Source organism: Mesoplodon mirus (assembly GCF_964341445.2).
Source record: "Mesoplodon mirus genome assembly, chromosome: 11".
NCBI classification, from domain to species: Eukaryota; Metazoa; Chordata; class Mammalia; order Artiodactyla; family Ziphiidae; genus Mesoplodon; species Mesoplodon mirus.
In genome coordinates this window covers 20,175,703-20,200,196 of record NC_138987.1, presented here as the reverse complement: position 1 = coordinate 20,200,196, position 24,494 = coordinate 20,175,703, and the positions used below count along the sequence as shown (strand labels likewise).

At 40.6% G+C, this 24,494-nt stretch overlaps 1 protein-coding gene across 4 annotated transcripts in view; it reads left to right on the top strand.

Annotated features, from left to right (window-relative positions):
* FGD6 (FYVE, RhoGEF and PH domain containing 6) overlaps positions 1-24,494 on the top strand; it is a 109,691-nt gene that overhangs the window by 21,357 nt on the left and 63,840 nt on the right. For 3 of the 4 annotated variants that reach the window (XM_082635873.1, XM_082635872.1, XM_082635870.1), the window contains exon 3: positions 17,694-17,847. In XM_082635873.1, coding sequence (XP_082491999.1) covers positions 17,694-17,847 — 154 coding nt within the window. The remainder of the gene's footprint in view (positions 1-17,693; positions 17,848-24,494) is intronic. The other variant, XM_082635871.1, reaches the window with a different exon arrangement.

Here is a 24,494-nt window from a genome sequence, read left to right as displayed (position 1 = left end):
AAAAGTAATAGCTGGGCTTCCCTGGTGGCGCAGTGGTTGGGAGTCCGCCTGCCGATGCAGGGGACACGGGTTCGTGCCCCGGTCCGGGAGGATCCCACGTGCCGCGGAGTGGCTGGGCCCGTGAGCCATGGCCGCTGGGCCTGCGCGTCCGGAGCCTGTGCTCCGCAATGGGAGAGGCCACAACAGTAAGAGGCCCGCGTACCGCAAAAAAAAAAAAAAAAAAGTAATAGCTAACATTTACGGTATCGACTGTATACTAAGCAGTACAAGGCACACCTTTCCTTGTTCAATGATTGCACAACACTAACTTATCCTTCTACCAGAGCTTTATTAACCTTACTCTTACCGCTCCCTCCAAAAGAGGAAACATGAGGTACATGAAATATAAGAATAAATAGTGTGAGAGATTATAAGCACATTTGTATCCTTGGCCCCAGCACATTCCTGGCACAAGCCAGGTGACCATAGGTGGTCACATCTGAGTAAATAGTTGTCAGGTTATATATGCTTTTACTTGCGTGAGGTCAGAATCCAGCTGCATTTTGAGTAAACCAGGCTTCCAGAATGCACAGGAAACACCTGTTAATTTTGGAAAGCAATTACACTGATTTGGAGAATTACTGCTGTTCACTAAAACAAAGCTTCCTTGGAGAAGACAAGTGGAGTTAAAAGGCCTCACATGCATCTGTCTTTATTAATTACGTAGTGAGCACCCTTCCATGTGATGGATTGGTGACACAGGAAACATTCCAACTCTCATTCCACTAGTCCTTTTATCAAACCTGCAGAAAGAAGCCATGGAGTCTAAATTCCCACGTCAATCAAAAGCAGTTTTTAACAATTTCTTAAGTAGTACAGATCTCAAGATGTTCATATGCTATTCAGAAAACAGACAATTGTATCACTAAAAAAATCAAAGTTTTATAAAACTCTTCTTAGATGAAAGAACTGTCCCTGTGTCTTACATGTAAAACTGAAAGTAAAAAAATCTGGGCAGTCTGTAGGTACCTTTGGAGGTAGCAAAAATGTACTAAGATATCCCAAAGTCAAGAGCCTGGTAAAGGGCCTGATGCAGCTTTTTTTTTTTTTTTAAGAGCTGTCCACACAAAATTTACATAAAATTTTAAAACTCAGATAGGTCACAAGTAAAAGGATAAAGCCTTTTGCTTATTACCCGGTTAAGTAGTTCCTACCAGACCCAGACCCAGCTATGCCACAGATAGCAAATATAATTTAAAGAAAAATGCACACACAAACTTACAAAAACTATCGAAAGGCAGCAAGATTCTGAAGGCAAGTCAATACTTGGAAGTGGTTACACATTTTTCAGCTTTAGCTTGAGTGCTGGCTAAAGTCAGTGTATTGTGTAAAGGATAAAATCCTAAAAAAAAAAAAAAAACAAAAAAAACCATAGTCTTTCGGGCCTAAAAAATCAGAGGCAGAATGTAAAGGCATCCATATTTGCTAGAAAATAAGGTTTTTATTTTTATTTATTTATTTATTTTTATTGATCTTTGCTGTTGTTTTCTTTGTTTTTTAAAATATTTATTTATTTATTTTTTCACACACACGCTGTATTTTATTTTTACAAGAGATAAATAAACTGACACCAAGGATTGTAAACGGATGACCACAACAAAAGCAACAATGACTGCAAGTACCAAACACGAAACACACTCACACTATGTCGTAATATTGACATTCAGTCCAGTAATCCTCCACTGAAACAGCTCCTTTACTTAGCAGTGAAAATTGATTGGTATATATTTTGGTGCAGTTTTTATATTGATATATATGGGGAAATGCTCAAACGGTTTAGCTACAGAAAACATGTTTTCCCTTATAAGGTGAATTATTCATAAAATTGTCTCAGGATTTGAACATCTGTCTGCTGGAATATATTATTTCAGATTCTTGGCTCCATTGTCTCCAAATAAAGTGTGTTATGAATCCCAGTATGGACTAGTTGGGTATCCAGATGGGAAAGATGTAAGAGTCTTACCTAAGAAAGTTATGAAATCTTTTAGAAAAGTATTAACTTAAGAAAACTCCTTACCTTTATCTTTTAGAATTCTCACTCTGTAACAGGTAAAATCCCATGTCTTAGCTGTTAAGAAGCTAGATAAAATATGCTTATGGACTTGCACAGATAACCTGTGAAAGCTATTTAATAGATTACATCTTTCCTCAATGTATTACGTACTGTTTCTAGTTAACAGGTACTTACTGCACGTTGACTGTGTGCTGGGAACCATATTTGAGGGAGTATAAAAAGAACTCTTAAAATGAAAACTGGTATGAAGGTTTTAGTGAAGAATGTAAAATAAAGATCTAGAGGGTTAAAGTTTTCTATGACTATCAAAGAAATGGGTTTTCATCTTAATAAAAATGCATGAAATCCTTTTGTAGGACAAAACTTAACTTCTATAAAAATAAGAAAATACATCAGCTCTAATAGGTTCAAGAGTTTTTTTGATGGTAAAATGAGTTTAAATATGTTTTTATACCCAGTTACTTGAATAGCTGTTGATGCTTTCATACTGTAGGCTAAAATGAGATCTTAGCCATTTTCTGGAATGTGGCTTCATTAGATTGACCCTCGATGGTAGGAATTCTAAGCCACTTTAATTCATATTGAGTCCTTTCACTGTTAAGAAACAAAGTATTTTTGTAGGCTCTTCTATACTCAACAAATTAATGTCTTCGCTGCCAACTCACTGCAATTTTGGCCCCAGTAAATATTTCTGCTGGCCTTTCCGCTAATGCTCTGTGGGTGGATCCATGAGTAAAATCTGAGTATGAACAGAGGTGTTGGAGTTTATAGAAGCCTCCATGTCACTATACTTACCTGATGCTAAGGTAAAAACATTCTTTCTTCCTTGGGTTTGCCTTACAGGGAACTTATCTTTTTCCCTGATAGGAAAACACTAGACACTATAGAAGGTTAGAAGTGTGTTCATTTATAAGCTGTCTGCAGGAAACACACTAAAAATCATTGCCGCAATCCACATGTCAGCATGGTCTGATTTCTTTTTTGCATTTTGGTGGAGGTCCAGATGAGGATGACTGTCTCCAGCCCATCCTTTCTCTTGCCTTTGACCTTTCCTTCCTAAGTATTAAAAAAAAATACTGTTTATGAGGAATGCTTGAAATAATTCAGATAAGTAAGCTTGGAGAAGGGAGAATGGGGGTTTTCAATCCTTTACATATTATTATTTTTTAATTTTAAAAGTTATATAGAGGGACTTCCTGGTGGCGCAGTGGTTGGGAGTCCACTTGCCGATACAGGGGACACGGGTTCGTGCCCCGGTCCGGGAGGATCCCACATGCCGCGGAGCGGCTGGGCCTGTGAGCCATGGCCGCTGAGCCTGCACGTCCAGAGCCTGTGCTCCGCAACGGGAGAGACCACAGCAGTGAGAGGCCCGCATATTGCAAAAAAAAAAAAAAAAAAAAAAAGTTATATAGAATCCTTTAAAAAAAAAAAAAAAGTCAAATGTACATAAAGTGAGAAGCAAAATGCTCCCTCCTTTCCCTCTCATTGTCCCCCTACATTCCAGTTGAGAGAAAAGGGTTTTGTTTGTTTGCTTGCTTTTTAATATGGAAAGTTTTAGGACAAATGGAAAGTTTAGGGGTAGTTCATCTCTGTCCCGAGGAGGCTATTGTTATCTTGGAGGTATGTGAGAAAGGCAGAGGCTGTCAGTCCTATTTCCCCTTAGCAGGAACAGTGTCTTCCTTCTTGCCTGTCACCTCAGTACCTAAAACCAAGCCTAACCCACCAGGAGCTCAGTAAATGGCCAGGGTAACACACATCACAGATGGAAGAGCGGATGACACTTTGTCTTTCTAACCTGCTTCTTATTTTTCTCCTCTTCCCCTCTTTCCTGGTATCTTAATTTCTCCTTACTTCCCTCCTCTCTTCCTTTCTTGTGCTTTTAGCTAGTGGCTCAGAACAGAGGATCAGTGTTTTGAAGGGCTGTCTACTAGCCTCTTTCTGCTATTTAGTCCCATGTGAAAGTCTGTACGGGTACTTGGCTTTACATTGCGAAGTGAAATTCATATTAGCAAAGAGATCAGCAACTTCGTTCCATAAGTGACACTTGCTTCTTACGTCATTCGTAGGCCATTTCAGCCTGTTTGGTCTTTAAGGTTGTCATCATTGTGATCATTATGTACCAAAGAGGGATGAAGCTATTTATTTATTTATTTGGCCGCGTGGCATGTGGGTTCTTAGTTCCCCGACCAGGGATCGAACCCATGCCTCCAGCAGTGGAAGCGCAGAGTCTTAACCACTGGACCACCAGGGAAGTCCAAAGCTAGCTTTTAGAAAGATACTTTAAAAAGTATCTTGAGACCTAGCACGATACCTTTAAGTCATTTATGTTGGTGATGGAAATTCTTTTATAAACAGGAGACTGTATTGTGATAGGCGTGAAACCATTATTATTCTGAGCTTTGGATCTTAACTGTACAGGTAGTAAGCTACCACAAAGAAGCAGTGAAATTAAACATGGAAGCCCAGGAGTGACCTGCAAAACCACAGCTCACGTGATCTCACTGCAGGAGTTCTTTACTCAGACGTGTGCACTGGAGGAGTTCTTTACTCAGAAGTATACTCTGGTGATGAGCTGTTTCACATGACTGATAATGCAGAAGCTTCTCTCTGCTGTCCTTTTTGCTACAAGTCTAGACTTTTAAGTGTCTAGAATACTAATTTATTTTTTTTAATAATAGAGATGACCCCCTAAACATATATATGAGGAGAAAGAGAGTACACACGGCAAGTGAGCTTTCTACGTCTCAGGCATTGTTAGAGCATTATTTGTATTAATTCATTTAATCCTCATAAAGCCCTGTCAGGTAGGCATTATGATTATCCCCATTTTATGGATGAGGAAATGAAGGCATAGTGAGGTTAAGAGTCAGTTTCACTTAGCTAGTAAGTGGCTGAGCTAAGATTCAAACAGGCAGTTTTGCTCCAAAACAGAGCATTTCTAGCATCTACTTCTAGAATTGTATGAAACTATGAAGAAATGTTTGTGACCCTGTTAGAAGTGAATCTGTTTATCTCACTTCTTGAATGCAGGTTTATTTTCACTTTCCTTCCGTTTTCTCTGACTCTGGCTTTAGAAGCTTGGGTAACAAGTTTGATAGAAATGTTGTGATTTTTTTTTTCCAATCAAGGGAGCTCAAAATAAGCAAGAAGCTGGTCAACAGTGTAACTAGTGGAAAGATACACTGATACTAAGAGTGGAGGACAAAACGCATGTCCTTTCTTGATGCTGTCTGCAGCCCCTCAGTCTTGGAAAAATGGACCTGTATTCCCAGTATACTCTGAGAAAGAAATGGGTTCCGTATGGATCTTTGCGGTTGTTGATGATTCATAGCGGTATAGGGTAGACCTTTAAGACAGTTATTTTGTGGATAGTGTCTGAGGAAGAGAAGTGGTAAATAGAATTGTTCATGTATGGTTTTATTTATTTGTTTATTTTAAATTTATTTATTTAATTTTTGGCTGCGTTGGGTCTTCGTTGCTGCGCGTGGGCTTTCTCTAGTTGTGGCAAGTGGGGGCTACTCTTCGTTGCGGTGTGCAGGCTTCTCGTTGCGGTGGCTTCTCTTGTTGTGGAGCATGGGCCGTAGAGCGCGTGGGCTTCAGTAGTTGTGGCGCTTGGGCTCAATAGTTGTGGCTCACGGGCTCTAGAGTGCAGGCTTGGTAGTTGTGGTGCCCGGGCTTAGTTGCTCTGCAGCATGTGGGATCTTCCCGGACCAGGGCTCAAACCCGTGTCCCCTGCACTGGCAGGCAAATTCTTAACCACTGTGCCACCAGGGAAGTTCCCTCATATGGTTTTAAATAAGGAAGTGGAATGATTTATTCATGAGCGATAGTTTAACCCTCCCCTCTGTAGCTACTTACCGGTTCCTGCGAAGCCTACTATCTTTTTCTCCCATGTCAGTGGGAAATCCGAATTACAGGTTGTGGTTCCTGTTAGAAAATGGGAACATTCAAGTAGGCTTGGATAAAATAAGATCTAGGACCCTAAGCAGATGTCCTTTTGGTTTAACTACTGGTTTCCTTGTTAATTCCCCACTATTTTTTTATAGTGGAGTCTGTATGTAATGTAACATTTAATTTTAGGTAACATGGACTAGGTCGTATTTCAGTAACACATAACAGTAATACCTTTAACTTGAGAATGGCTTGAGTTTATCCAGGCAGAGTCTGTTTAGATGTATATGCAAAGTATAATTAGGTATTCATGAAGCTAAGTTCGTATACCCTTCGATATGATTTCTCAGGATAATCCTATCAGAAACCACCAGTGCACCTGCTTTGTGCTTAAGGATCCCAGAAAATGGCACCCTCTTTGGTGGTTGTTTTAATTATGTCCTATTCACTCTGTTGGTGAGGGAGGGTCGAGGCTGGTCAAACACATGACACTGGACAGATGAGATTGATAGCAGTTTGTCCGTCACACACACCTTAGGGGAGGAGGACATAGCATGCCACACAGGGCCACGTGGAGGTTGCACTTGGGGACAGAGGGAACCACCAGGGGCTGTAGTAGGCACACTTTGTAGTATCAAGAGGGTGAGGTGACGCTGGTTTCCAGGGGAGGATGTGATTGACTAGTTTGACTAAGGAATTAAAATCCTCTACTCAGGGATAAGCCAGAGCAGTCCCTGTGGTACAGAAGGTTGTTTGGCTTGGGGACCTTATCTGAGGGAGCAGAGTGGGAAGAGCAGCTTGTAGGTAGGCCCTTTGGGCCCTCTTGGTTTTCCCCAGATGTCAAGGCAGAACACCATAGTGGTTTCATACTGAGTCACAATCAAGAGCATGGGCAGAGGGCCGGGTCATGTTTTCCAAAAGTCTCACCACCTTTTCAGTGACTTAGGATTACGATGAAGAGACCGTAGCAGAAGCAACGTGGTGTGTGATGACTGACACAATGATTGACACAAAAACACATGGCCACCCTGTTAGAGACAGAGTCAGAGGGTGAGCTGTTCACCTCTTCCTACTCGCCATCCACTCTCACTCCCCTAGCCTGCCTCCCCCGCTAGGGTCCCTGCTCTAGTGTTAGAACTTGATAAAGCCAAGGGGAGGGGTTGGGTTTGGGTCCCCAGCTCCCTTCATGGATGGATGATGTCTCTTCTGTCTTGCCTGCTTGCTAGCCATGTTAGCAGGAGGAACCTCTTTCTAACTAGTGAATCTCCAACTTCTCATCACACAGAAATGCACTCGCCTCTCGCCCCTCATCACCCTCCACATCACTTCCATTCCTACCTCCAAGCCTTTGCTCACAGTATTTCTCCTCCAGTCCTCTCCCACTTAGGAGGCCTTTGCTCCTCCTTCCATTCACTGGAGTCCTCTCTCCCAAGTGCCTGTACCCTGCCATCTCTCTGACTGCCCCGGTCTGCATGGGCTACTTCTTTCTCTGGTTCTGTAGCCCTTAGTGCCTGTGCACTGCCTTTAGCATTTAGCATACACTTACTTTTAGTTGTTCTCTTTTTAGAAAATGGTCCCTGCCTTTACCCTACTTACTGTGATTATACTGATTCCTTTGGCCTTTATCAGTTTAATAAAGTTTCAATTAGCAGGTGAAAAGAAAAGCAACCAATAGCATTTACACTTTGAACATTATCTGTGACTAATTCTATTAGATTATCTTCATCCAACCCCTAAAAAATGATGCATAATAAGTCCACAGTAAATATTTATTGAAATAAATGGCATAGTAGTTTTATATATATATTAAATATTATAAAATATATATGTGAAAATATATGTATATAGGTGCAATAAATGTGTGTGTGTGTGTCTAAATATGAAGTGTCTGCGTGTATTCATCCCAACCTCATTATTTCTAGTGGCCTTTATTTGGTCTGGTACTAATGAGTTACACATTACATAATGAGGTAAAGAGAAGAAATGATGTTGAGTCAATATATAACTTTATTTAGACATTTTTAAAATTTTTCAACAAAATAAATACCATCTTTGCCACAATGAGAAAACTGGATTGGGAACCTGCTATCCATTTTACTTGGAGGCAATTCTTAACTCAGTAGAATGCTTTTCTATTTGTATTACAAATTTCTATCTATATTTCTTTTTTTTTTTTTTTTTGGCGGTACGCGGGCCTCTCACTGCCGTGGCCTCTCCCGTTGCGGAGCACAGGCTCCGGACGCGCAGGCTCAGCGGCCATGGCTCATGGGCCCAGCCGCTCCGTGGCATGTGGGATCTTCCCGGCCCGGGGCACAAACCTGCGTCCCCTGCATTGGCAGGCGGACTCTCAACCACTGCGCCACCAGGGAAGCCCTCTATCTATATTTCTTGAAGAGCATTTTAAAGAATCATTCCTCAACCCGCCTAAGAAAGCAAAATTGCTGGTAATTAAATGTTTGGTACTTATTTTAGCCAGTCCTTGTTTCAGTAGGCATGTTTATAACAATTTATTCCACTGTGGCTAGGAACAGCTCAGGCTCTAACCAGACACTCCCAGCTGAGCCTGAGGGGCAGGAGGGTCTGTTGGATTGTGATTGGCCTTGGGCTCCTTCTTTGTCCTTCAGATTGGACCAGGAACCCTGGAGGGCATGATCCTTACAGGCCAAGAGTTCTCCCACAATCCAGACAGCACTGCGGGAGATGCCTAATAGTATGGTGCTGTTTACTGTGGTCTCCTCAACAGTTGTGTGGTTACTCTGTGGCCCCTACAGACTGTTGAACAATCCCTTTACAACATCTTTTTCTCTTTTTAAAACTGTCAGCTGCCTAGCCAGAAGGTCAGTCCTCCTACCTATTATCTAGAGACTCATGCTAACGGCTTTCCTAAATAAGCCCCTACAGGCTGTAAGGGAAGGCATAGTCTATGTAACTTTCCCACGTAAGAAGTAGTTAAAAGGGAAAAAATAAAGGCAATCTTGAATATGTGCAGACATCTGGGACTTCCCTGGCGGTCCAGTGGTTAAGACTCTGTGCTTCCACTGCAGAGGACACGGGTTCGATCCCTGGTCGGGGAATTAAGATCCAGGCCAGGAATTCTCCTACAACCCTGACAGTACTGTGGCACGGTCAAAAAAAAAAAAAAAAAAGTGCAGAAATCTAGACCTGGGGTGTGGGGAGAAGGAACAGGAGTTTCTCTTTTTCTTCCTTACTTCCTTTTCTTTCTTTCTTTCTTTTTTTTTCTAAATATAATTCTCATCTCCCTGTGAAGAAATAAGCTATCTCTAAAGAGTTGGTGCTCTGAACCATCTTTTATAAAACTTTTCAAAGTTTCTGAGTTTGTGGGATGTGTGTGTGTGTGTGTGTTGTCTTTGAAAAAGTAAATAGAAATGTTTTTATTGTAAAATCACCAAAGGGTAAATAATGAAGTCTCTGTCTTATCTCAGACCATAGTCTCAGAGGCAACCATTGTTATCAGTTTCTTCTGACTCTTTCTAGAGATATCTATCAGCATATTTGTGTTTGCCTGCCTGTGTGTCTACATTTTATATGCATACATATATATGTATATACACACATGCACACATATATATGTGTGTTTTTCCTTTTTACACAGATGGATACACACTGCTGTGTGCCTTGACTTCTTTTTAATCTAGCAGTATTCTTGGAGAGCAACCTGTATCATTGTACATAGACCTATTTCATTTTTTTTTTTTTTTTTTTTTTTTTTTTCCTTTTGTGGTATGCGGGCCTCTCACTGTTGTGGCCTCTCCCGTTGCGGAGCACAGGCTCCGGATGCGCAGGCCCAGCGGCCGTGGCTCACGGGCCCAGCCGCTCCGCGGCATATGGGATCCTCCCAGACCGGGGCACGAACCCGTATCCCCTGCATCGGCAGGCGGACTCTCAACCACTGCGCCACCAGGGAGGCCCGACCTATTTCATTTTTAAACAGCTGTTTAGTAATTCATTGTATGGATGTGCCCAATTTATTTAACCAGTCTCCTATTAATGGCCATTGATGAAAACTCCTTTTAAAACTGCTTATTTGTCCTTAAACCTTACTGACTCTAAAATCTGCTTACATAAAGTGGATGTGAACATCTGGGTAGGTTCTCTTCTACTTTAAGGAATTTTGAATTCCATTTGTTTTTTAACCAGTTTTCAGAGTTTTTCTTCGATGACTGTATTTTAAATAGCAGCCTCAGGTACTTATCCTGATTTTGTTTTTGTCAGTAGAGTACACTTTTAAGAATCCTAGTAATAAATGCGTTTCTGGGGAAGGGGATGGTAATGGTATTTATAAGGGTAGAAGTTGCCCCTGTAAAATTAAGCAGGCCTGTTTTTCGAAGTTCATCACTAAAGCCTGGTTTTCCTTCCTACAGAGTCACCCAAAGCCAGGTTTTTTGTTGTTCTTGTTGCTGTTTTTATTTGTTTTGTTTTGTTTTTTTCCAAAGCCAGTTTTAAAATAATCCTCTAGTCTATATTTCAGGGGATACTGGATATTTTTCTGTGTTTTCTTTTTTTGAAGCCATAGAACTGCAACTTGCTAGTTTTAAAGGCTTGGTGGTTAACACCTCTAAAATTAATGAGCCAATGAGTAAAAACACTAATTGTGTACATTTTACACTGCAAGTTTTTGTTTTTGTTTTTACACTTCTTTTTGGTAACAAATTCCTGCTGTGCTATCCCTTATTTTAGTGATTTTATTTATTTGTATTGTGTGGGTTTTTTTTTTTTTTTTTTTTTTTTTTTTTTAGTGTGGACCATTTTTTTAAAAGTCTTTGAATTTGTTACAGTATTGCTTCTGTTTTATGTTTTGGTTTTTTGGCCGTGGGGCATGTGGGATCTTAGCTTCCTGACCAGGGATCGAACCTGTACACCCTGCAGTGGAAGGCAATGTCTTAACCACTGGACAGCCAGGGAAGTCCCTATTCTGTGGTTATTAATCAAAATGTTTAATTCCAAAAAGTTAATATACGTTAAATTATATATATTTTTTCACTGAAATCAAGATAATAAAATCATTAATTTTTTAAATTAAAGTTTGCCCTAAACTTTAGGCACTCTAAGATACTGGGGTGAGGGGGTGGAGCGGAAGCGGGGGTGGGGATTTCTGCTCTTCAGCTGTCATAACATCAGCCATCTATAGTCTTACATATTATGGAAGCATCAGTGTTTATTTTTAGTCAAAGTAGTTAGTAATGGAGAAGACCTATCAGATGATTTGGTTTACCTCTCAGTGCAGAGGGTCACACTTGATAAACCTGATTTTTGTTGAAGTCAGATAAGTTTGTTTCAGACTCTGTGTTATTTCTTGGCTTTTATGTTCTGTCACCCTGGCTCTGCATGGACTTAAAGTAATTATGCAGGCTTCCCTTGTGCCGCAGTGGTTAAGAATCCCCCTGCCAATGCAGGGGACACAGGTTCGAGCCCTGGTCCGGGAAGATCCCACATGCCGCGGAACAACTAAGCCTGTGCACCACAACTGAGCCTGCGCTCTAGAGCCCGCGAGCCACAACTACTGAGCCCACGTACCACAACTACTGAAGCCCGTGCGCCTAGAGCCCGTGCTCCACAACAAGAGAAGCCACCGCGATGAGAAGCCCTCGCACCACAAAGAAAAGTAGTCCTCGCTCGCCACAACTAGGGAAAGCCCATGTGCATCAATGAAGACCCAATGCAGCCAAGAATAAAACAAATAAAGTAAAAATAAATTAAAAATTAATAGTAATAATTATGCAAGATCCTGCGTTTGGAAAACATAAAAACATGACAGGAATATATGAGTCTTGCTTTATTAGAGGATGAAAATGCCTCTGTAGGGCTGATTCCCAAGTTGTGCCATGTTTCCTGAAAGAAGTAGAGAGAAAACTTGCTTATTTTATGGGTAGTTCCCAGGAAAATCATGTGAGTAGGGGGTAGAGAAAATTCCACATGTACTGCATAATTGAGAAGAGGACCTGAAAATAAGAAGAGGAATGGTTTTTAAATTGTTTTTTGTTGATTTGATGCATGGTTTTCAACCTGACACTGGAATCTACAGTTCCATAAGGGAATTGAAGTAAAAGAGTAAAAAGTTTTCTGGGGAAACTAAATAGAAACAATTTTCCAGTGAAAATTGTAAACCTATTTTATATACTTGGCATATTATAATACATAACTTATTTTTAAGTTTTTTTGCTAACTTTTCCATGGAGTGTTGTTCATCCTTCAAGTTTTCCTTGGTAGTTTTTCCTACTCATTCTGTGATAAATATGAAAGCAGCCAAAGGAAACACGTAATCACCAAGTCATAATAAGACAGCATTTGCAAAAGAATTTTGACATCCTGAGGACTAGCAGGTTCTGTTCAGTTTGGTCCAGGAGTAGAAAGAAGAGGTGGAGAGGGATGACAGAAGTTTAGGTTTATATGTTGTGACTTGGAAATGAGAAAGAAACTTTGAAGGTGAGAATACTGGAATGAACTTCTTTCTTCACATTTGGGAGGAAGTACATGGAGTATCCTTTGTTTATGGGGTTCAGAATAAAATCACAGGCAGAGAGGAAAAAGATAACTGGATTTGTCAACAACTGAGAACAGGCTTCAGTGCTTTGAACGCATTCTTCAGTTAACTTTGCTCCCCTTTTCCTTTTTGTGCCATCCTTGGCCTCTTTCCTCCCCTTGCTGGACTCTTTAATAGAGTTTCACAAGGATGTTTCCGTGGTGAACCCTGGCAACTTTTATGCCTGGCTTGGCACTGTGCAGGTTTTATGTTCCTAAAAACTCTTCGAGGAAATGGATTAATTATTTTTTAAAAGACAGTTTCTTTTGAAAATGAGATCATCCTTGATGTGACATCTTACCTGAAAGAGAAATTTGATGTACTTCCAGTATAAGATGTGCTGTTTATATACAGAAAATAACATAAGTAATTTTGGGGACTTCCCTGGTGGCGCAGTGGTTGGGAATCGGCCTGGCAGTGCGGGGGACATTGGTTCGATCCCTGGTCTGGGAAGATCCCACATGCCACAGAGCAGCTAAGCCTGCATGCCACAACTACTGAGCCCATGTGCCTCAAGTACTAAAGCCCGCGCGCCTAGAACCCGTGCTCTGCAACAAGAGAAGACACCGCAGTGAGAGGCCTGGTCTGGGAAGATCCCACATGCCACAGAGCAGCTAAGCCTGCATGCCACAACTACTGAGCCCGTGTGCCTCAAGTACTAAAGCCCGCGCGCCTAGAACCCGTGCTCTGCAACAAGAGAAGACACCGCAGTGAGAGGCCCATGCACCGCAACGAAGAGTAGCCCCCTCTCACTGCAACTAGAGAAAGCCCATGTGCGGCAGAGAAGACCCAATGCAGCCAAAAATAAATAAAATTAAATCTTTTAAAAAAGAAAATAACGTAAGTAATTTTTTAAAAAACGTGATGGCAGTAAATAATCATCACTCCAAATGCAAGGATCCTTGGCATGTGGAATTGAAGGAACAGTTGCCTAATGAGTAGAAATTTACTTCTGGCTTTACTTGTCTCTGTTTTTATCCCCGTGTACTTGGAAAAAAGAAATTATTTTCTGGAAACCAGGCTTCTTCCCTGTTAGAAGCAAATCTGACTTGGAAAGGATGGGCTGGGGAAGGAGAGCCCGGTTTTGGCTCTTTCTGGTTGTTGTTGCAGCTTACTGTCCTCTACTTCATTTATCAAATTATGTAATAACTAGGCAGGAAAGTGTGGAGGAAACACTATGTCCTGTTCCTTTAACCCTAAAAGTAGACTGTATTAGGATTTATCTTCTGACAGTGGGAAGGAAGTGTAAGGAATGGAGGAGCGGCATAGGTAAGGAATCCATGTTTCATCCTCAGGAATCTAAAATTATTAGATGGCTTTGAAAGCGGTTCACAGTTATATGGGAAAATAGATTAATCAACAGGTTTTTTCTGTTTAATCATTTAGAGGTGAACGTGTATGTGGATACTAGGTACCGTCTTTCCTGATTTTGTTGCTGACCCCATTATCTTTCCTTTAAAATCAGATCCTTTGTTGACATATTTCTGTTTCGATTGATGTCACCCTCATTTTGCTGGTGACTGTTCACGAAACCTCGAAGGAAGACTCGAGTTTCTCCCCCTCCTCTTTACCCTAGCTCTGGTGATTTTTCTTCTTACATACAACCCTTCCTCTCAATTCCTGATGTAGCCACCCTGGCGCAGACTGCCTGCACTATTGAAATTAACTCCTAGATCTTTCTCCACTTCTGTCACTGTGCCCACCTCCATTTCACCCTTAGTTCATTGGTTTTGGGTTATAAGATTAATACTCTTAAAACCCCATTTTGCTGCACTCACTTTCCTGCCTCCTAAGCTTCAGAAATCATAATTGGTTTCTACTGTTTACCATTCAGGTATGTGGGGAGCTCCTTTAGCTTCCACTTAAGCTGTGAGATCATCAAGGTGATCTCACTGATGCTAATAAACAAGGATATCCTTTCCTCTGGTTGGTGGGGGTGGGGTGGAAGGTGCTGTGCTTACGCAGCTTGACTGACTGAGGAGGTGCCCTTTTCATCCCTGTTGGCACTAACAAGAAAGAAGTATGGTAGTGACAAGCTTGGAGGTATAGTAAGGAAATCTTTGAGGTCTACTGGAAGATTTGAGTCTCCTCGTTGAAGGCCTACAAGATGAGTATAAACTCCTTAGCTATTGTTCATGCTCCTTGACAGCCTGGCACCTGTCGTCTTCTCCAAGCTTGTTTTCCATTAATTCCTTACAGGAGATTCCGCTTGTAGCCAAAATGTTTTTTTTGTTTGTTTTGTGAATACCAACATTCCCACTTCTACACCATTGATTATGATGTCCAGATGTCCCTTCTCCTTTAAACCATACAGTTTTTCCAGTATTCCCCCCAAACCTTTCTTTGTGATCACCACTACCATATATACTATTGGAAGTTCTGAAATTTAATACACACTGGTTTCTAATATCATTTTGTTCATTCAGTAAAAATTTGTTGAGTGCCTATTACATATCAAGTAGTATGCTGGAGATTCAACTGAAAAAGAGAATTGCCTTGTCCTTGGGAGTTTACATTTTCATGAGAGAAACAAATATACCACGGAGTAAGATCACGTAGGATTGAGAAAAGCCAGGTAAGCTAATTTGTGATAGGAAGGGGGCAGTCAGGGAAGGTTTTCTGTAGGTAAGCAATTTTCAGAACTAAAATCTCCCAAAGTTTTATGGCGGTATGTTTTGATCCATGTTTTTAATATTTAAAGCTTATTTATTTATTTATTTGTCCCCTTGTTCTTAACTGTTAACTTTTGTAAACATTTATATTCCTAAATAGATGTGGCAACTAACTGGTTACTATCTTCTTAATAGCTCTCTGAATGTTGATCCAGGAAACACCTCTCAGCGCTCTTTAGACAAAATAAACCTACATTTCCTCACAGGTGCCACAGCCCTATTACTGATTATTCGAAATTTTTATATTGTTGAGTCCAAAAGAGCTCACAGATGGGCTGGTCCAAAAAATCAAATTACTGGGGTTTTGTTACAACCAGATTCTGATTCAGTGGGGTGGGGCAGGGACTGAGGTTTTATTTTTCTAAAAAGCTTCCTGGTGATGCTGAAGCTGCTAATAGATTGAATATGTTTTGAGTAGCAGAGTTTCAGAGTATCTCTTTAGAGTTGAAGAGATAAAGAATTAAGATAAAAACAGGTTGAAGGTATATTTTCTTCTATTTATATGGATGGATCCTGCAGTCTGTACATCCTAACTCATTTACTGTCAGTCATCTAAATCAACTAATTTCCCAGCTGGGTGGGGCTCCTATCCCGGCACCCAGAGACAAGTGAATCTTGCCAGTGATTTGACTAGAAAGCTGCTGTTCCCCACCCCCCCACCCCACCCCAGGGGTGAGTCTTCTCCATGTCATGAGGAGCTATGATAAGATATGCACCCACCTAATTGAGGCTGTGATATGATTCCCTGAGGCCCCCAGCCACTGAGTAATAGGAAACCCCATCTTTAGCAGAAGGAAGTGTTCCTTTTGGCATTCTGCCTCCATCCAACTAGTTTGTGTAACTGTCAGGCTCCAGGAATGGCTTCTGAGGCAAGTCTGTATCCTACAATGTGTAATCAGGAACTGGAAGAAAATTTATCTTCAGCTTTTAAGATTCCCAGTTGAAATTCTCATAACTTGTAGGAAGCTTGGCAGTTGAGTGACCTGCCCATGACCTGAGGAAGGAACCTGCTAGAGTGAAATGCAACTGTCTCTTTATTCTGCCTGAGTATTTCCCTTGACGATTTTCTGTGGATCTTTTCCTGACTCTTCTATTCTGCAGGTATTCTTTATTTATTTATTTTTGGCTGCATTGGGTCTTTGTTGCTGCGAATGGGCTTTCTCTAGTTGCGGCGAGCGGGGGCTACTGTTCGTTGCAGTGCGCGGGCTTCTTATTGTCGTGGCTTCTCTTGTTGTGGAGCAAGGGCTCTAGGCGCGTGGGCTTCAGCAGTTGTGGCACGTGGGCTCAGTAGTTGTGGCACATGGGCTTCGTTGCTCCGCAGCATATGGGATCTTCCCGGCCCAGGGCTCAAACCTGTGTCCCCTGCATTGGCAGGCAGATTATTAACCACGGCGACACCAGGGAAGTCCTCTGCAGGTATTCTTGTTGACTGCAGACAGGAAAGCAGTTGCTACAGGCAATTTGTTCCTGACTCTTTACAACTAAAGCTAGAAAGAATTATTTCTGTTGCCTTTCTTGGGAACTTTCCTATGGAATTTCCCCCCACAGATTGGACTGCAACAGTGGCGTTTAGATTCGAGAGATCTAAAAAATGTTAGATCTGAGAAATGTTGTTGATGACAGGCTGGCGAGAAGCAGTTGGTAAATGGCCTGGTACAGGGGTTTTGAAACTTTAGCCTGTATCCCTTGGGGGCCCTGCACCTCTAGGGTTTCTGATTTAGCAGGTCTGGAGTAAGCTGGAGAATTTGTGCCCATCTCATTCCTTCCCATGTCTTGTGATGTGGTTACATGAAAGGCAATTGGTGATAACCAGAGAGGTGGGCACATGTCCACAATAGTACATTATGATCATCATCATTACCTCCCAGTCCTTGTAGATTTGTTACTTGCTTTTTAAAAAAAAACAAAAGCAAACCACTGAGGCCCAAAGAAGCAGCACCTCTTCTAATGTTGGAACATGAACATGGTTGGTAACCCAGCTCACCTCCTGTGAGGCTTTTTGGTTTGTGCTAGTAGAGACCTGATTGTCTAGAGTTAAGGGATAGGATGGGTGCAGCTGGGAAACTTGCTCCTTACCCACCTTCCTATCACAGAAATACATGTTGGTTTTTTTTTATTTTTAAAATTTATGTAATTTTTAAAGGTCACTTTCCATCTACAGTTTCTACAAAACATTTGGCTATATTCCCCATGTTGTGTAATACATTTGAGTCTATTTTATACCCAATATGTTGTACCTGCCCCCTGCCACTAGTAACCACTAGTTTGTTCTCTGTATCTTTGAGTCTGCTTCTTTTATGTTACATTCACTGTTTTTTTTTGTAAAAATGCATGTTTTTCAAGATGATCCATTTTAAACCCAAAAGTAATTTGGGTTTTGGACAACTGAGATAGGGAAAGGGAAGGGAGAGTTTTGTTGATCTGACTCTTTTTATCCCTCCAAATCCCTTAGATGTGCCTTGCTTAATTCACACAGTTTGTTTTTGGTAGCATTCCTTGTTCTCAAAGGTGACTAATGAGATGCTGTCTATTGCAGCAGTTCTGGAGCATCCCAGGAGGGACACAATGATCTGGACCTTCATCTTAGTGACCTTCCTTCAGATGAAGAGGAAGTCATCAGCAGTTCTGATGAAGACAATGTCAGCTCTGCTTCTAGTAAAGGGGAGCCTGACCTGCTGGAAGATAAACAAGTATGTTGTTGGTATTTAAATATTTCTACTTTTGTGTTTGTTGGCCTCTCAGGACACTCAGAAGTAATATTTATTAACATGATAGGCATAAAATCCCTGTTCTAAATGTTCTAAAGTTAGATTGCAGTGATGGTTGCACAACCCTGAATATATTAAAAACCGTTGAATTACACATTTTAAAAGTGCAAAAATATATTGTATGGAATGCAAATTATATCTCAATAAAGGTGTTAAAGAAAATTAAAAATTCTGATAAAGGGGAAATGATAGTGCTAAGTGGAAGATTAGTACAGAGTCATGCATATCATGTAGTCCTATGTACATCAGCCCAGGATGGGCCACAAATGTGGCTTTAACCAACTAATAACTCAAGGAAAGAAGGTGATAGCAGTTTCTAAAAGAAGAAGTCTTTGGTGTAGAAGCATAGGAAGAGATCTTCTTTTATAACTTCTTTGATTTTCAATTTCTCAGTTTATACAATGGGACAGTAATGTCGTTCTGAGGCTCAAACAGGATAATAGTTGCCAAAACACTTCGTAAGTCAAGAAAGTTTATGCACATTAAACATGTATGGGGCTTCCCTGGTGGCACAGTGGTTAAGAATCTGCCTGCCAATGCAGGGGACACGGGTTCGAGCCCTGGTGCGGGAAGATCCCACATGCCGCGGAGCAACTAAGCCCATGCGCCACAACTACTGAGCCTGCGCTTTAGAGCCCACGAGCCACAACTACTGAGCCTGCGTGCCACAACTACTGAAGCCCATGCACCCTAGAGCCCGTGCTCCGCAATAAGAGAAGCCACCGCAACGAGAAGCCTGCACACCACAACCAAGAGTAGCCCCCACTCGCCGCAACTGGAGAAAGCCCTTGCACAGCAACGAAGACCTAATGCAGTCAAAAATAAATATATAAAATAAATAAATAAATAAATAAACACATATAATATACTTCTATAGTTGTGTTTGTGGTAGGTTGTATTAGTTTCCTAGGGAAGTCGTCACAAACTACCACAAACTGAGTGGCTTGAAAACAGAAATTTATTGTTTAACAGTTCTGGAGGTCAGAATTCCAAAATCAACATGTCGGCAAGGCCATGCTCTCTCTGAAACATGTAAGGGAGAATCTTTTCTTTCCTCTTCCTTGTGGTTTGCCGGCAATCCTTGGAGTTCCTTGGCTTATAGCTACAGCACTTCAGTCACATGGTGTGCTCCCTTCATGTGTGTGTGTCTGTGTCTTCTCTTCTTATAAGGACAACAATCAGATTAGATTAGGTGCCCACCATAGTCCAATATGACCTCATTTTAACTTACTGATTACATCTGAAACAACCCTGTTTCCAAATAAGTTCACATTCTGAGGTCCTGGGGGTTAGGACTTGAACATTTATTTTGGAGGGATGTAATTCAAACCATAACAGGTACCATAGTCCATGGACATATAATGGGCATATCACTGATATGTGTCTAGATGCCAGTAACATTCCCTCATGAAAGTGCCAGACTCGGTCTTAGTAGGAGGAGAAAAGAAAGAACATGTGCTGCTGTGCTCTTTTCTTAACTTTGTGAAGGAAAAGCAAGCTGATGTTCAAAAGGTTATTCCTGGAAACATAAAAGTACCACCATTAAAGGAAGAAAATTACCCCTGCACCACACCTGTGTGTCTGTGCTTATCTATGTGCAGGTTATTACATTTAATCTTCAAAATCATCCTAGGATATAGATATAACATATGTACTGTTTTTCTCCTTTTCACATGAAGAAAAGGAGTTTTAAAAACAGGTTAAGTAACTTGCCTTGGAACCTCCTGAAGTGAGGTTTTTAACCTAAATCTGTCTCTGCTAATAACTTGGTATAGGTCCCAGAATCTGAATGATTTTTTTGTTTGTTTGTTTTTAAATAGTTATTTATTTATTTGGCTGCGCTGGGTCTTAGTTGCAGCACGCAGGATCTTTAGTTGAGGCATGCGGGAACTTTAGTTGTGGCGCGTGGGATCTTTTAGTTGCACCCCGCGGGATCTTTTGTTGCGGCATGTGGGCTCCTAGTTGCGGCATGCAGGATCTAGTTCTCTGACCAGGAATCGAACTCGGGCCCCCTGCATTGGGAGCACGGAGTCTTAGCCGCTGGACCACCAGGGAAGTCCCCAGAATCTGACATGTTGATGGAACATGTTTGGGGTGGGAGTGAATAGCCATGCTAATTTGTTTTTCTTTCCTCCAAGTTTTTAGTTTTATATTTTTTGGTCTTTACTTTCAGTGCTTAATAAATGATTGTTTAAAAATGAGATCTGTTCATTCTGCTTCATTGTGGTTAGAACATTCACCACTGTTCACCCCTCCTAAATATTGACTTCCCTGCCGTTTTTACCCCCAAATTTTCTTTGTAAAATAGCTCATCTGATATATACACTCACAAAGAGATGCGAAAACCTAAGAGAATATTGTTTTTTAGAAGTTAATTATGTGTCACCTCATTTGGGGGATAATTTAATGATAAGGAGATGTTTCTCAGGCAGATCTGGTTGTTCAGTTTTTTGCTTTTTAGTAGAACTCTTGAGTAATATAGCAGAGGCCTTTTATGAATTCTGTTTAAAAGTAATGGATAAATTTCACTGAATTTTACTTGTAGTGAACAAATATGAAAAGAGGAGAACAGAGTTAAGAATTTACAAAGCTGGGTCTAGGCTGTTATCAGGAGATCGGAACGTGGATTTCAGAGCAAAGGTTCTGTTTTGGAATTTGTTTGAATTATTTTATGGCCTTGACAAAGTAATTTCATTTGTGGTCCATGTTTCAGCTTCCATGACTGTATACTTTGGGTAGATGCATTTATTTAACAGGCAGTCTCCTTTGAAATGCGTTGTAATTTAAGTGAGGACTTTCATTAACTGAAAAGTTAAGATACCAAATAAGGCCTCTCTCTTGCAGTTTTACATCATTGTTTGACTTGGGTCAGAATCATTGTTCTTACAAGTTGAAGTTAATACAGAGCTTTTTATTTTGTTTTGGTTTTTGGTTATCTTTGACTTTCTATTTTGAAAATTATTGTAATCCACTGAATCATTTTCTGATAGTTACTGTCCCTCTTTAGCTCTATAGTCTTCCTACTTTGAAAGGTGAAGTAGATAATTGAATACACAGACTCCTAGAATTTTAGAATTGCAAAAGGCCTTAATCGTCTAATCCAACACCCTACTCTTTTACATGATGAAGTAGCTATAATGAGCTTTTTGTTTGTTTCAGTTTACATATTCATGTTACTCAACACATATTCAAAAGCCATGTGCTCTGGTCTTAGATTCTGAGAAGGTGGCAGCCACCCTTGTACACTTGCTTTTTCAGGCATCTTAAGTGCATAGTGAACCAGGCGCTGCGCCCTGCACAGAAGGGGGCAAGGGTGAATAAGATCACAGACTAGAGAGAATTCAGACGTGTCAGCAAATAAACACAATCCACTGGGTTAAGCCCTAAAAATTCTCCACTAATAAGAGAATAATCTTGGGACTTCCCTGGCAGTCCAGCAGTTAAAGACTCTGCACTTCCACTGCAAGGGGCGCGGGTTCAATCCCTGGTTGGGGAACTAAGATCCCACATGCTGAGCGGTGCGGCCAAAAAAAATTAAAAAAAAAAAAAAAAGGAATAATCTTGTCATTTGGGGATGGTAGGGAGAGCATATCAAGGCAGCCTTCATAAAGGAGGAATCCTTTGAGTGCCTGTCACCTTAAAGGATGAGTTGAAATATGACAAGCAGAAATCTTTGGGAGAGGGGGAGGTGGTGAGGAGGGATGTTGAAGCAGAAGGACAGACATGTAAGGGCAGCGCACACTTGGAGTTGCAACGTGGTTGCAATTTGGCTGAATTCACAGTGTGGAGGAGTAGGAATGAAACTAGTGAAGATAACGAGACACATTGTGGAGTGTCTTCTAAACACATAGCAAAGAAAGTTCAGTCTTTGTTGCCCATAGGTGATAGGGAGCTGCTAATGTAGCTCAACCTGAGAACTAATGTGATTATATTTGCATTTTAGAACTAGTACTCTGGTGGCAGTGGAGAGAATGGGTTACAGTGGGGTAAATCTAGAGCAAGGAAACCACTTCCTAGGTTACTGCAGTAATGTAGGCAAGAAATAAGGAGGCAATATGGAAGGAGAGGAAAGGATTAATAAAATATTCAGAAGCACAAATCAACAGGGCTTGATAATTGTGATCATAGAGTGTGGAGAAGAAAGTAGAGTCCAGGTTTCTGGCTTTGGCCAGTAGGTATATACAGTACGTAGCAACGAGTGACTGAAGGCCATCAAATGCTTTATTCTTTTTTTTTTTTTAACATCTTTATTGGAGTATAATGCTTTACAGTGGTGTGTTAGTTTCTGCTTTATAACAAAGGGAGTCAGCTATACATATACATATATCCCCATATCTCCTGCCTCTTGCTTCTCCCTCCCACCCTCCCTATCCCACCCCTCTAGGTGGACACAAAGCACAAAGCCGATCTCCCTGTACTAGGTGGCTGCTTCCCACTAGCTATCTGTTTTACATTTGGTAGTGTATATAAGGCCGTGCCACTCTCTCTTAGTCCCAGCTTACCCTTCCCCCTCCTCGTGTCCTCAAGTCCATTCTCTACATCTGCGTCTTTATTCCTGTCCTGCCCCTAAAATGCGTTATTCTTTATGAATCTTTTCCTGGTTATGATTACACCACTCCCTGATTATGATCCTTCCCTCCTTCAAGATATCAGCACATTTCATAGTTGTCCTTATGTATAGTTATTTGTATATATGGTTTGATCCCTTGTTCACTTCTTGAAGGCTGGAGCTATTTCTTATTTATCTTTAATCTCCTCTTCTAACATCTACTTTCATGCCCCGTTTCAGAACTATGAAATGAGAATTTCCAAGACAGTTACCTAGGAATCTGAAATTTAAGAGCTGCCTGGTGGTTTTAGTGACCAGTAATGTTTTCAGACAGCTGTAGAGCAGTGAATTAGTTGACGGTGGAGCTGTTTTCTACTACTAACCTTGCTATCAAATTATGGATATTGAATTACTAACGTCAAATTTTTAAATGATGGAGTAAAAATGGTACATTCTTCCTTTTGGGAATGATCTCAGAATAACAAGGAGGATAAGAAATATAAACTCTGCCTTCAGTGATATTAGGAGACAGCTAAAACCCTAAATCACAATATGTGAGTAAGGGCTACCATAAGGTTCCAGTTTCTCCATATCTTCACCAATACTTGCTATTTTCTGAATTCTGATTATGCCATTCTGTGGGTATGAAGTGATATCTCATTGTGGTTTTAATGCATTTCCCTGATGACTAATTATGTTAAACATCTTTCATAATACTTATTGGCTCTTCTTATACCTTCTTTAGTGAAATGTCTATTCACCTCTTTTACCCATTTTTAACAGAGTTTTATTGAATTATAAGAATTTTTAATGTATTCTGGATACAAAATTCATGATTTGCAAGTATTTTTTCTCATCTATGGCATATCTTTTTATTTTCTTTATGGTGTCTTTTGAAGCATAAAAAATTTTAACGTATGACGTTCAGTCTATCAATATATATTTTTTTATGGACCATGCTTTTGGTGTTGTATCTAAAAACTGTTAGCCTAAACCAAAGTCACAAAGGTTTTCTTCTAGAAGCTTTATAACTTTAGGTCTTACATTTAACTCTATGATAAATTTTCAGTTAATTTTTGTATATGATGTCAGGTAGAGTATAAATTAATCTTTTTGCTTGTAGATATCCAGTTGTTCCAGCAATTTTCAACCATTTGTTGAAAATAAAGAAAAAAACCCCCAACTATCTTTCCATTGAATTGCCTTGACAACTTTGTCAAAAATCCATTGACCAGGGACTTCCCTGGTGGCGCACTGGTTAAGACTCCATGCTTCCAATGCAGGGGGCCCAGGTTTGATCCCTGGTTGGGGAACTAGATCGCACATGCATGCCACAACTAAGAGTTCACATGCCACAACTAAGGAGCCTGCAAGCCACAACTAAGACCTGGGGCAACCAAATAAATAAATAAATACATTAAAAAAAGAAGTTAAAAAAAATCCATTGACCGTAAGTTTAAGGGTTTACTTCTCTCAATTTTTTTCCTGTTGATCTACACATCTGTCTTTATGCCAGTACCTACCATTTTTTCCCCAAACTTTATAATCTCAGCTTCTAGAAAAGAAACACATACTTTATAGTCACCACTCCCAGTGCTGCCTCTGAATCACTGTCACCCTTTGTCTCACTGACTTGCCATGCAACCCCTGAGATCTGAGATATTTAATGTTTAAATATCAGAATTTTAAGGTTGAAAGTTCAACACTCTAATTTTACAGATGAGGAATGTCAGGCCCACCATAGTTGTTCTCCTAAGTTAAAGTATTGTTGTCCCCTGCTATAATATCTGCCTAGGGATAACATTATTATAGAGTCACTCTGCACAGTTCTCTTTAACCCAGGGCCCAGCAGAGCAAGGTCCTGAAGAGGGGGGAAAGAAAAAGGTTCAGAGTAGAGTCTTAACAAGGGGAGAGTGATAAAAAGAGGAAAGGAAATAAAAGGTAGATGCCAAAAATAAAGTACATCTACTTGAAAATTTTGTATAGAGCTGATACACATTTTAAGTGGTTCTACTTATTA